At 43.4% G+C, this 13,985-nt stretch overlaps 1 protein-coding gene across 1 annotated transcript in view; it reads right to left on the bottom strand.

Annotated features, from left to right (window-relative positions):
• Window positions 1-13,985, bottom strand: part of LOC102399541 (coiled-coil domain-containing protein 162) — a 54,736-nt gene that overhangs the window by 38,051 nt on the left and 2,700 nt on the right. The window contains exons 3-6 of the mRNA XM_045161988.1: window positions 13,301-13,456; window positions 7,849-8,078; window positions 6,785-6,923; window positions 5,517-5,637 (exon numbers count right to left, since the gene is read on the bottom strand). Coding sequence (XP_045017923.1) covers window positions 5,517-5,637; window positions 6,785-6,923; window positions 7,849-8,078; window positions 13,301-13,456 — 646 coding nt within the window. The remainder of the gene's footprint in view (window positions 1-5,516; window positions 5,638-6,784; window positions 6,924-7,848; window positions 8,079-13,300; window positions 13,457-13,985) is intronic.

The following is a 13,985-nucleotide window of genomic DNA, read 5'->3' as shown; positions in this document are numbered from 1 at the left end:
CTAAGGCCCACTTGACTTCACATTCCAGGATGTCTGGCTCTAGGTCAGTGATCACACCATCGTGATTATCTGGGTCATGAAGATCTTTTTTGTACAGTTCTTCTGTGTATTCTTGCCACCTCTTCTTAATATCTTCTGCTTCTGTTAGGTCCATACCATTTCTGTCCTTTATCGAGCCCATCTTTGCATGAAATGTTCCTTTGGTATCTCTGATTTTCTTGAAGAGATCTCTAGTCTTTCCCATTCTGTTGTTTTCCTCTATTTCTTTGCATTGATTGCTGAAGAAGGCTTTCTTATCTCTTCTTGCTATTCTTTGGAACTCTGCATTCAGATGTTTATATCTTTCCTTTTCTCCTTTGCTATTCACTTCTCTTCTTTTCACAGCTATTTGTAAGGCCTCCCCAGACAGCCATTTTGCTTTTTACCATTTCTTTTCCATGGGGATGGTCTTGATCCCTGTCTCCTGTACAATGTCACGAACTTCATTCCATAGTTCATCAGGCACTCTATCTATCACATCTAGGCTCTTAAATCTATTTCTCACTTCCACTGTATAATCATAAGGGATTTGATGTAGGTCATACCTGAATGGTCTAGTGATTTTCCCTACTTTCTTCAATTTAAGTCTGAATTTGGCAATAAGGAGTTCATGATCTGAGCCACAGTCAGCTCCTGGTCTTGTTTTTGCTGACTGTATAGAGCTTCTCCATCTTTCGCTGCAAAGAATATAATCAATCTGATTTCAGTGTTGACCATCTGGTGATGTCCAGAGTCTTCTCTTGTGTTGTTGGAAGAGGGTTTTTGTTATGACCAGTGCATTTTCTTGGCAAAACTCTATTAGTCTTTGCCCTGCTTCATTCAGTATTCCAAGGCCAAATTTGCCTGTTACTCCAGGTGTTTCTTGACTTCCTACTTTTGCATTCCAGTCCCTTATAATGAAAAGGACATCTTTTTTGGGTGTTAGTTCTAAAAGGTCTTGTAGGTCTTCAGAGAACCGTTCAACTTCAGCTTCTTCAGCGTTACTGGTTGGGGCATAGACTTGGATTACTGTGATATTGAATGGTTTGCCTTGGAAACGAACAGAGATCATTCTGTCGTTTTTGAGATTGCATCCAAGTACTGCATTTCGGACTCTTTTGTTGACCATGATGGCTACTCCATTTCTTCTGAGGGATTCCTGCCCGCAGTAGTAGATATAATGGTCATCTGAGTTAAATTCACCCATTCCAGTCCATTTCAGTTCGCTGATTCCTAGAATGTCGACGTTCACTCTTGCCATCTCTTGTTTGACCACTTCCAATTTGCCTTGATTCATGGACCTGACATTCCAGGTTCCTATGCAATATTGCTCTTTACAGCATTGGACCTTGCTTCTATCACCAGTCACATCCACAACTGGGTATTGTTTTTGCTTTGGCTCCATCCCTTCATTCTTTCTGGAGTTATTTCTCCACTGATCTCCAGTAGCATATTGGGCACCTACTGACCTGGGCAGTTTCTCTTTCAGTATCCTATCATTTTGCCTTTTCATGCTGTTCATGGGGTTCTCAAGGCAAGAATACTGAAGTGGTTTGCCATTTCCTTCTCCAGTGGACCACATTCTGTCCGATTTCTCCACCATGACCTGCCCATCTTGGGTTGCCCCATGAGCATGGCTTAGTTTCATTCATTTAGTAATATTCCATTGACTGGATGTACCACAATTTATTTCAATTTAGTTTTTATAGAACAGATCTTTCTTTTTGTACTATTTCATTAGTATACATAACAATTAAATTACTCAAACACAATGACAAGTAAAACTGGCACAAACAGATTTAGAGCAAACAATGACCAGTGATGCTAGGTAAACATATGCAACCCAAAGGCTGTAATTAGTGAGCACCTTGCTGGCTTGTATTACCAAGACAATGGAAAGATTCAGGTAATCCATGAGTCTGTGGTTGGGAGAACTACTGCATTAACATGTTGAGGAGTTAGTATTCTAGGGCACACTGCTGGGGAAATGCTGACTTGGCCCATGTTCTCCCAGATGTTTTGATTGTGCTTCTTTCAAGAAAAGCATTTTTGTTGACTCACCTTTAACATATGTCTGTTTATGTATTCATAACTATCTCCAGTACTATCACTGGCTAATACTGCAAAACATGCTGTACATAGGGTGAGATTCACCAACAGTGAGAGTGAATCTCAATGCACATTCCCAATAGTTTCTTTGACTTAAAAAAATTTTGGTCTGACTTCTTAGATGTGATTAGTTTATCTTTTTAAATCTCATAATGTGACTGAAGATAAGCATGTAGTAGGATTAAAACTGTCAACTCTATTATTTCTTATTATTCTCTTGTGGACTGCCTCCCCATGGTCACGTTAGGACACCTTACTATAGGGTGTAACATGGATTTCTTATGTATGGACTTAATCTATTTAGAAATTCTAGTATTTTCTTCCCCCATCCCTGGGCTATATGTCTCTACTCTGGAGACTGTTGGTCTTATAACTGCTCAGAGAAATTGAGAAAGTCAATTAAAAGTTACTTCAATGCCAAAACGTCGAAGATGGGGAATGCAGAGCCTCTTTGAATCAGTGGAGCCTATCTCTCTGTTAAGCAAGCCCTGAGGCTGAGCGAGGATGCCTGGGGCTGCTTTTGATTGCTCTCGGGGGGGGAACACAAACTACCAAGAACCAGGTGTGGCTGTGACATCTTCAGATGCTCTCAGACAAACTGGAAGCTCATTCAGAAGCTAATAAAAAGATTAAGTTCCATGACAAGGTGGGGAGGAGGGAAGTAAACAGGAGAAATATTCAAGCCTGTGATGTCCCCTGTTCTCAATACTCTCCATTTCCAGCTCCCTCTGGAGAAACTCCTAGCCCCAAGCTAGCCTTGACCACAAAGCGTGATCACTGCATGAAAAAGCAGGCCCTGTTGGAAGCCCCAGTTCACTATGGCTGCTTCCTACTGCTGAGATGAGCAATAGGTGAGTGAGATTTCCAAGGGTTTACCATCCTCCTCTTCCGTGAGACCCAGCCCACAGAGGTCTCAGGAAGACGAAGTCAAAGAATATAAAAGCACCCCTGGTACACAGTGGGGACTCCATCACTTGTACTGGGGGACACTCAGCAGAGGAGGAGACCCAGGCCTCCACACCAAAGCATGCTGAACAGACCCCAAACAAAATCAGCAGTAACAAAACACTCTCACTACTGCTGTTTATTTTAAAAATCTTATGAGTACAGAATCTGAACAAAACTTTAGAATTGGCCAGTATATTCTAGCCAGAGTTTGGTAATATCAACCTTACCACCATTAAAAATAACTCTACCCCTCCCCTTTGCCTGACTCCCACCAGCTCCTTACTGAAGGCCCTTTCCAAGCACAGCTGATGAGCACCCTGCACAAGGCAACACACAGCACAGCCGCAAAGCAAAGACACTTCCTCCCCTGGGCCCCCACCTGGCTGTCTCATAAGAACCGCAGCCCTAAATCATGCAGATGGTTGCACCTGCTGTATGCTTGTGGATTTTCTCCAAGGACTCAGAAGGAAGCTGCCTAGATGCAGCAAACACAGCATCAACAACAGGGGCTTTGTGTCTTGTTAAATGCTCTGTAACTGGAGCTCAATCACACTTGGCTGTCTGGTGACATTCAGAGATACTCAGTTAGTGGGGCTTCCCCTCTTGCTGCCCAGCCTTTCCCCAAAGTCCTGCTTGCAGAATCCAGTTACTTAAAGCACTGAGAAAACCACAGTGTCTTAGTAAGGACAGAGGTTATTAATTAACATTACAATGTCTATGGACCTTGTCTCAAAAGGAAACCCTAATTAATTTTGTCAGTCAGACAATTCTCCTTAGCTCAAAAATCAGGGATTTTCCTACAGAGTTAGTAGGAGTTAGGAACAGACACTGTAGTTCAGAGAAGACCAGTCACACAATCTATGGTGCCCCATGAAAAATAAAAATTCAGGCTTGTTCAAAACACAGGAAAAAGGTGTTTTGTACCATTAAAGGTACCAAAATATAAAGTGTTTTTCTTTCTTCTGCAGTCTTTCTCTTGACCTGTCACGGTGTTTTTGTTTTAATGTTGAACTCCCTGGCTTGGGGATGCTGGCAGGGCAAGTGCAACCTTCATAGCCATCAGGGCCCCTGCCCTGTGATGGGGGCATGAAAACACATGGTCTACCAGCTACTGGACCGAGGCTTCATGCCCTAGCCAGGGGCAAAGAAGTTAAGCCAGGTGTCTCCTCTTCACACTGGCCCATTGCTCCTATCCACGATGGATGGGCAACCCCAAGGGTACTGCATCCTCTGCCCTGGGATATTCCAGGTACACAGGGATGGGCAGCGAGCTCACTTTGACTAAGTCGCTCATCAAACACGCCACAGTGCTGTCAGTATGGAGTCCCTGAGATGCTGCTAGGTACACATGCCCCACACATGCCCTCACCATGCTCAGGCCCCCATTGGTATGGGGAGTGGCAGCAACTGCTGGATGGGGATGGTGAGGGGGAGGTTAGTGATGCTGGGGTGTCAGAGAGCAGAGGATTGGGCAGAGAACTCCTCCTGGCAAGGTGGGGAGGCAGCAGGAGGTGGGACTGTGAGCCCAGGCACCAAGCCTTTGGTGCTTACTCCATTGGTTCACTGGACACCACTGATAGAATACAAATTCTAGGTTAAAATAAAGCGTGTCAAGATGGCACCAATAGAGCGTTAAACCCCATGTTCCCCTGTGGGAGTCCCATGAGAGTGTACGGGTCACTTGCCCATGAAGTCCTCCTGACGGACCTCAGATGAAAGGAAACAATCTTGATTGCCTTCCCACCCCAAGTACGTGTATTTCTAAGACAGATATTTATATACATTTATATATATATATATGAAAAAGCTTCATGTATTTCCTCCATTTCAACTTTATTCTTTATTTCAGTTAGGAGTAAATCAGAAGAGACTGAAGTTTACAGATGTTCTCTAAAAGCCCTCTAAGTGAAGAATATATATTCTTCAAAACATGAAAAGTACTCCTTTCTGAGCACAGGTAACTATATTCAATATTTAGTAACAAACTACAATGGAAAACAATCTGATAAAGAATATACATAACTGAATCACCAGATACAGATACAACACTGCAAATCAACTATACTTCAATAAAAATTTTTAAAATGTACTTATTTGAACTCCCCTGGTGGCCCAGTGGTAAAGAATCTGCCCGCCAATGCAGGAGACACCGGTTTGATCCCTCGTCCAAGAAGATCCCACACACTGTGCAGCCACTGAGCCTGTGAGCCACAGCCACTGAGCTCTCTCTCTGGAGCCTACAAGCCGAGACCACTAGAACTCCCGCAGCAATGAAGACCCAGGGAAGCCAAAAATAATATAAATAAATAACTTTTAGATACTATTTTCTGGGCATTGCAGTGTTTTTGTTTTTCCATGAATATGGATAGATACATAGATTGCTTTTATAATTAGGAAAAATAATTAAAATGTTATTTTCTAAAGTAATAAACATACTTTACCTGTTGGGAGAGTATGCTGCTCCTTGGACTTCTCTGATACAACCAGTGTTATCTCTCTGTTAACTTTCCTTAATACCTCCTGGATCATATGAATTTCAAGATTTTCCAGAAGTTTCTGAAGCTAGAGTAAACAGTTTGAGAGTCACTCTTCACTATTAGTTTATACTCCAGGCTCCTAAATTCTTACATAAGGGCCTTGGGCTACTCTCTACTGAGAAAGAAGGAAGGATTCTTTTTTTGAGGTTCCCAAGTAGGGTAGAGGCATCTTTTTGGAGACAAATATCTCTTCTTCCTGGCTCATATCTCAGTTGATAAAATACAACCCTTTTTTACCAGGTTCTGCTAAATTGCAAAGTGCTCAGTGTCTGAAGTGATCTCTTATGTTTTGGAGTCTCTAAATATGGCCAGGAATTTCATGACCTGTTTTATAAAAAGCGCAAAAGTCTGAAACTCAATTTAGATACCAAGGAGGATTTCACAAGAAGATATTAATCCATACACAACCAAGAGAAAACTTTGTTCCAATACCCATGAGCCCTTACTCTACCCTTTATGCTTGCAAAGCCCATGTTTCTCCCTGTCAGAGGACCCCTGGTGCTAGAGAGGAAGCAGATTTCAAAAGGGTAAGCAATGGTCATGGGACTGGGTTGTGTGTGGAGAAGGGGCGGTGCTGAGTTCTCCTGGATGCTTAGCGGACATGTATCTCTATAGTTACACCCATGCAGCTAGAGTCTTCGTTCCCTGTTACAATAAGCACAGCCAGGGACAGCCTGTGTCCCAGGACCAAAGGGAACAAACACTTGGAAAAACAACCCCTCCACACACCATCAACACACACCAAACAGACTAGTACATAAATTGTGTTGTCTTACTCTCAGAAAAACAATCACGGAAGCTATTTTAAATATTCTAGTTCTGTGAGCGTGTGTTGGGGTGAGAGGATACTTGTGTGCTGAACTTTATGTTTAAGATGCTAGTGGTTATGTTTTCTGTTGTCTTTTTTGTGGTGGTGCACTTTAATTTGAGGAAAATAAGAATATGAAAACCTAGAATTACAGAACTGAGACATTAAGGCTAGCTATTTGCTTAATCAAAGCCCCACATACCTTTAAACACTTAAGCTTCCTTAGAATCTGTTCAACAATTTACAGACCCTCAATTTACACTTAACTTCTAGAAGAAAAACACCACTTGGGTATAGCCGTAGGTTTACATGCTAATGCCATAAAGCAGATTTTCAAGCCAAGTTCAAAATAGCTTCTACATACCTGTTGAGTTTTTATTTCGATTTCTGAAGTTCCTTTGGGGGGAATAATAGACTGACTAGTTATTAAAATTTCTTCAAATTCATCTTCTTTCCCCATCCGCCTAGCTATAGCTTTCATGCTGGGGTAGAGAATATCAGTTCTATTAAAGAGCAACAGAAATTAGCAAACAAACATTTTTTTTCTCTTTTAGATTTTCTGACAATTCTTTTCACTCATGTTCTGTTTTCTGTCATCATGCATAAACCTCCCAACTTGTCATAGACACTCACATCAACATCTAAATTCACCATAGTTGCCACTCCCTTAGTCAATATTAAATCCCAAGGCCTTTTCTCATTGGCACATTTAATTTCTTTGTTCTTCAAAATACTGACATTTCTTCTCATTCTCTATTTACCAGGAAAGCTGACTATCATAACTCATAAGACAGACAATTTGAATTAGGCCACCAAAGTGGGCCTTAGGGTCCTCAGTGCGGTCTAGCATGGTGGATGGGTGCTTAGTGAATGCTTGTTTGGTAACAGACACATGGCAGAGGCCACCTGCCTTTCCTGCCAGCTAAGGCATCCCAGCCAGCTCTTGAAGCTGAAAAAACAACATGGGCCACAGACCGAACACCTCACACTGCACCATACTGTACCCCAGCTGTGACGCTGAAGCTCTCAAAGACTCATTAGACATAAGTCCAACGTGGCAGAGAGTGGGGAGGAGGTCACAGCAGCGGCACTCCCTACTCAATACTCGCTGGGATCCTATGAGCTAAAACGCTTACAGTCAGTACTGAAGGGACACTTCAGAAGCACACGTTTCCAGGGCCAGAACTCTGGGTAAATGATATAAAGTGTTGCTCAGTGGAATCCAGTGCTATGCCTGCAGTCTACAGAACTCAGCTTTTCCTGGAAAGCACTGTTGATGGACAGACACACTGCCCAGTTTCCTTGGCGATCAGTGGGGCTAGGTATACCAGATTCAAGGACCAAATGTCACCCTCAGAGCAAGGGCAGTAATCTGCCAGACCCCAGGTTCCACTCCTCCACATGAATTTCCCCCTGAGCAACACTCACCCATAGAGCTCTGAGAACTGTTTGTGGAGAGAGGGAGAGTTGATGTCCTGGACTTGGAGCTTGAGTCGGCCCCAGTGCTCCTTTAGAACTTCCAGTTGCTTCCACAGCACCAGAAATGATCTCAGCAAAGCAAGGGACATCACTGCATCACACGGGCCCCCCAGCAGCTTGGAGGCCTTTGGGCTGCTTTGGAACTGACTTCTGAGTCCTGGTACTCTGGACAAATCTGGCTGAAAGCATTACAGAAATTCTTCCTCATTCATCATAGACCGCTACAAGATAACCTTCTACATGCAGCTCATGCACAGTGAAGTCTTGGAAGAATGACTCTTCACCCCAGGAGGAATGGTTTACAGGCCAATAGCACATGTAGAACTTAGGGAGGATAAGCATCCTTCCTGAACACAGGTAGTATTCAGAGAGGAGAGAAATGTCTCCATTTAAAATTTCTGCTTGAGTCATGAACCACTGACTTTTAAAACTCTTTTACTTGGGTGCTAACATTTTTATCTGCCTTTGATAAATTGAGCCTTTCATGTTTAGCCTCTGCGTTTTGAAAAGCATTCTTCAACACACTCAAGATTTAACAGCCCGTCATGGTAGAGCTATATTATAATCGTAAATTGAAGATTTTATCCATTTTATGGGTAAGGAAATGGAAACTTGGGTTTATCTTATCTCCTATTCCTCCTGCTACTGCTGCCGCTAAGTCGCTTCAGTCGTGTCCGACTCTGTGCGACACCATAGACGGCAGCCCACCAGGCTCCCCCGTCCCTGGGATTCTCCAGGCAAGAACACTGGAGTGGGTTGTCATTTCCTTCTCCAATGCGTGAAAGTGAAAGTGAAGTCACTCAGTCGTGTCCGACTCTTAGTGACCCCATGGACTGCAGCCTACCAGGCTCCTCCGTCCATGGGATTTTCCAGGCAAGAGTACTGGAGTGGGGTGCCATTGCCTTCTCCATTCCTCCTTCCATCCTCCAAAATTTAGGCAGAGAATATGTCACTTGATTTGAATTTATGATTCAATAGACAATTTTACTTTAAAATCATGATTTGTTCATTCATTCATTGGTGTTTCCTTAAACAAGTGTTGGTTGAGGGGCTGCTGTAAGCCTTGGAGGATGTGGAGGGAACAAGGTTTTCAGGTCCCTGATCTCCTTTACATCAGCGATACGAAGGCCAGGGTTACCCAGAGAATGACAGACAGAATGGGGACCTGTATCTCACCCATGGCCTGAAGACAGTATCTCATTCATAGGGAAAGGAGCTTTCCTTTGCAGACTCAGATCAGAGGACATTCAGGTAACAGCACCTTGGACACTCAAGCTTCCTGGCCATGAACAGGAAAAACCACCACCGGGGTGTAACTGGACCATAGATCAGTGCTATTAACATATGGGGTGGGGTGGAGGTGAGGCTGCCAGAAGAGAGTTGGTCAGAAGAAGAACTGACGGGCAAGTCCCAGGGGAGAGTGAACTCCTGCCAATATCTGGCAAGCCCTCCACCTAGTAGTCTACCTCCTCAACAATCAGCTAATGCATGCACTTCTGGATTTATTTCATCCTCAGAAACTTATGCAAATGAAATCTTACTCAGTGACCCAAGATATCCAACAGACCAGGGCCAAGCACTGTGATAAGGAGGGGGCAGCCTACAGGCCATACAGTTGGACCCCTCCACTCAAAAAGCCCCAAGCTCCTGCCGCCTTGAGCTGGGACTTCCTTGGTGGTCCAGGGCTAAGAAACTGGCTTGCAGTACAGGCAATGCTGGTTCTATCCCTGGTCAGGGAACTAAGATACCTACCATGTGTGGTGGAGCAACAAAGCCTGCATGCCACAGCTAGAGTCTGTGCGCGGTAATGAAAGATCCCACACGACACAGCAACGATCACATGAACCAACGCGGCCAAATAAACAAACATTTAAAAAAATAAAATAAAGGCCCTGAGCTAATCCATCCCCTTGGGAGTCTTAGAGATGGAAGTCTAAAAGGTCACAGAACTGGTGACACAGCTGGGACAGGAAACCTCGAGTCCTAGGTCATAGGCAGTGCGCATTTCAGGGCTGCCCACCATCTATGAACATTGGAACGCTAGTAAATAGAACCAATCATAAAATGAAACTAATTAAAATAAACAATAATTTTAAAGCAAACGTACCTATTAAGAGAAGTCACCTCTTCCTAAGCTTTGCAGAATGGGTGAAGGGACAGGAGACAGGATAAAGAACAAGGCAGAGGAGACTAGGAGGTCAGGGAAAGATGATAATCCATCGGAAACAGGGCCAAAAGAGGGAAAATAGAAGGACCAAAAAGCCTAGCACGCTTCTTGGTCTTGGTATTACTTGGTCTATATTCACCTTTGTAAATGCTCCTAGGAGAAGCACTGACTCCTGTTATGGAATTCAGATGGCACATCTAAACACACTTCCTTTTCCACTAATTGGCCTGACATGTACTTGTGACTCAGTTTTAGCCAGTGAGAGACAAGAAAAGTCTATTGGAAGTTGTCTGGAAAAGATTTCCCTCCTTGACAAAAAGACAAAGCCCCTTAACGGGAAAGCTTTTTCACTCCTATCTTCACCTTACAAGAATGAGGGAGACGATCTGCTGACACACCCAGGATGGCACAGTTGCCTCCACCAATGTGAACTGCCTCCTTCTAGACTTGCTTTGAAAGGTTCATACACTTTGTAGTTTACATGAGTAGTTACTTACAGCAGGTGCACCCTTACTGGCACAGAGGGACATTGGCCCAAAGGTGGGAGATCAGATAAAGCTTCTAAAAGAGTGTTTGGAAGCTGAAATCTGAATGATAAATAGGAGTTAATCAGATGAAGAAGTAGAGAGTGGGAAGAGAGGGAAGTTTTCCACCAGGGAGGCTGGTTTGCATGAAGGTACTGAGGAGAGAGCATGGTGCATTTGACAAAATGAAAGAAGCTGAATATGAGGGAGCTCCAGGGCCAGACTGTTAGACTGGAACCTGGGTTTCTTTTCTCTCTTGGCAAATGACTTTAGGCATATCATTTAACCTTTGTGAGTTGGTATTCCTATCTATATAATGAGAATAATGATAGTACCTACCTCATGGACTTATTGTGAGAATTAAAGAAATTAATAAAGCACTCTGAATAGATCTCAATCATAGACATTATTAATTGATAATGTTCTATTAATAGTGTTCAAGGTCAACTTATTGACTAGACACAGAAATGCTTAGGGCCCACGAAATGTTTTAATTTCTTTTAAAATCAGAAAGCCTTTGACTGTGTGGATCACAATAAACTGTGGAAAATTCTGAAAGAGATGGGAATACCAGACCACCTGACCTGCCTCTTGAGAAATTTGTATGCAGGTCAGGAAGCAACAGTAAGAACTGGACATGGAACAACAGACTGGTTCCAAATAGGAAAAGGAGTACGTCAAGGCTGTATATTGTCACCCTGCTTATTTAACTTATATGCAGAGTACATCATGAGAAGCGCTGGGCTGGAAGAAGCACAAGCTGGAATCAAGATTGCCGGGAGAAATATCAATAACCTCAGATATGCAGATGACACCACCCTTATGGCACAAAGTGAAGAGGAGCTAAACAGCCTCTTGATGAAAGTGAAAGAGGAGAGTGAAGAAGTTGGCTTCAAGCTCAACATTCAGAAAACTAGGATCATGGCATCTGGTCCCATCACTTCATGGGAAATAGATGGGGAAACAGTGGAAACAGTGTCAGACTTTATTTTTTGGGGCTCTAAAATCACTGCAGATGGTGATTGCAGCCATGAAATTAAAAGACGCTTACTCCTTGGAAGGAAAATTATGACCAACTTAGATAGCATATTCAAAAGCAGAGACATTACTTTGCCAACAAAGGTCCATCTAGTCAAGGCTATGGTTTTTCCAGTAGTCATGTATGGATGTGAGAGTTGGACTGTGAAGAAAGCTGAGCACCAAAGAACTGATGCTTTTGAACTGTGGTGTTGGAGAAGACTCTTGAGAGTCCCTTGGACTGCAAGGAGATCCAACCAGTCCATCCTAAAGGAGACCAGTCCTGGGTGTTCATTGGAAGGACTGATGCTGAGGCTGAAACTCCAATACTTTGGCCACCTCATGCGAAGAGTTGACTCATTGGAAAAGACCCTGATGCTGGGAGGGATTGGGGGCAGGAGGACAAGGGGACGACAGAGGATAAGATGGCTGGATGGCATCACCGACTCGATGGGCATGAGTTTGGGTGAACTCTGGGAGTTGGTGATGGACAGGGAGGCCTGGCGTGCTGTGATTCATGGGGTCGCAAAGAGTTGGACACGATTGAGTGACTAAACTGAACTGAACTGAAAATCAGAAAAAAGAATGCTTAGGTAGAGTAAAATGCTATAATTTATGATATTAATATATTTTCTTTATATTAACACAATTATAAGCTATAACTCTTCATGCTTTTTAATGGAGAAATGAGCCCTCAAAGGCAAAAGTGGTAGAGTCACGGAAGTCAAAATGCAGCCCTGGCAGTGGTAGAAGTGGGCCAGAACCCAATAAATAACATTTTCAGGATTAGCAGAGGTAGGGGAGTTGACAGAGAAGTCTGAGAAGGCCTGGCCCATGACATCAGAGGAAGACTGGAGACAGCTGTGCTTTAGAAGCTAAGGGCAGACAGGCTTTAAGAAGGACACACTGTTTCAAATGCTGCTAAGGCGTCAGGTTGGAAGGGGACTGAAACATATCTACGGGATTCAGTGGCAAGGTCCATGGTGCTCTTGATGAGAGCAGTCTCGGTGGTAAGATAAGAAAGAAGGCAGAGGGCAGTTTTTAAGGAGTGAATGGAAGGCAAGGACATGGAAATGGCTGGTGCAGGGTTTGGCTCTGAAAAGGGGGCTCTTTAAATGGGGCAGTGGCTAGTTTACCCTGTGTCCACACAAGTATCTGTCTGGTTCCAGATATATGCAGAATTGTTTCAAGCTATAATACTAGGGGGACTACAGGCTCCTGGTACCTTACAGCGTCAAAGGGACAGTCTAGAGAAGGGAGTGCTTGCCTAGGAGTCCATGAGCTAGCTGAGTGATGAAGACAGGAGCCAGGCTGGAGCTGTTCACCTGGAGCCTCTATCATACCCTTCCAACTCCAGTCCTAAATGCGTGACTCACAAGGAAAAACAGTCAGTTGGAGTATTTGTTCAAACTGGTTTCAATGGACCACCCCTCCTCAATGTCTGTTGTACTTCTAAAATTAAAAGAAATTGATATTCCATTGATCATGGGATTTACTGTGAAAGAAAGCACTTTGGAGAGGGTCTGACTGGCTACTGCTGCTTCACTGCTGCTCCCATGTGGCATGAGCACAGTCCTGGGACACTGGGAGAGGCTATGGGACAGATGAAGCTCTCTAGTCCATCTCCCAAATAGAAAGGTCCTCCAGTACAACACACCACTGGTCAAGTATGTAGACTGTTCACCAAGAATACCTGTGTATTTTTGTCTGGTGTGGCTTGCTGTTCTGGGAGACCCTCCATGATCGTATGATAGTTACTCAGAAGAACATCTTCCATTATCAGTTGCATGCCTGCCAGCTCTCCATGAGCCACCTTGAGGTCATGGCCACTCAGTCCACAGAGGCATAGCTAAAAACAAAAAGGAACAAAACCAAACCAAAACACCCATTTTGAACACTTCTATGTATCCTTTACATGTGGTCCTGGGGGGAGAAAACGAGGAGTAGTTGTGTTTACAAGCCCCATGCTCTCAATTATTTAAAAAATCCATAAAAATCAGAGTAACACTTTTAGTTCAAAATCCACCTTGAACATATTAGACATTTGGCTCTGTATGGAAGTCCAAGTTCCCCAAACGTTATGGTGGTGGTGTCTGTATATGGTTGTATGGATAGTATGATACACAAAAGCACAGGGAAAACACAAGAGAAAAACAAATATGATCTGTAACCATACCCCAAAGTGGGGGACTCTGATTAATATTTTTAAACCATTTTTACTATTTTACTTAAAAAAAAAACTTTACTTTTGGAAAATTCTGAGCATATGCAAAGGCAAACAGAACAGTTCCCATCACTCAGCCCCAAAAACCACCAACCTATGGCCAGTTCTGCCCCATCCTCATCACTCCCCACCTCCCCATTATTTTTAAGCAAAT

The sequence above is a fragment of the Bubalus bubalis genome, chromosome 10 (genome assembly GCF_019923935.1).
Source record: "Bubalus bubalis isolate 160015118507 breed Murrah chromosome 10, NDDB_SH_1, whole genome shotgun sequence".
Taxonomy (NCBI): Eukaryota; Metazoa; Chordata; class Mammalia; order Artiodactyla; family Bovidae; genus Bubalus; species Bubalus bubalis.
The sequence above is the reverse complement of the archived record's forward strand: the minus strand, read 5'-3'. Positions and strand labels throughout refer to the sequence as shown.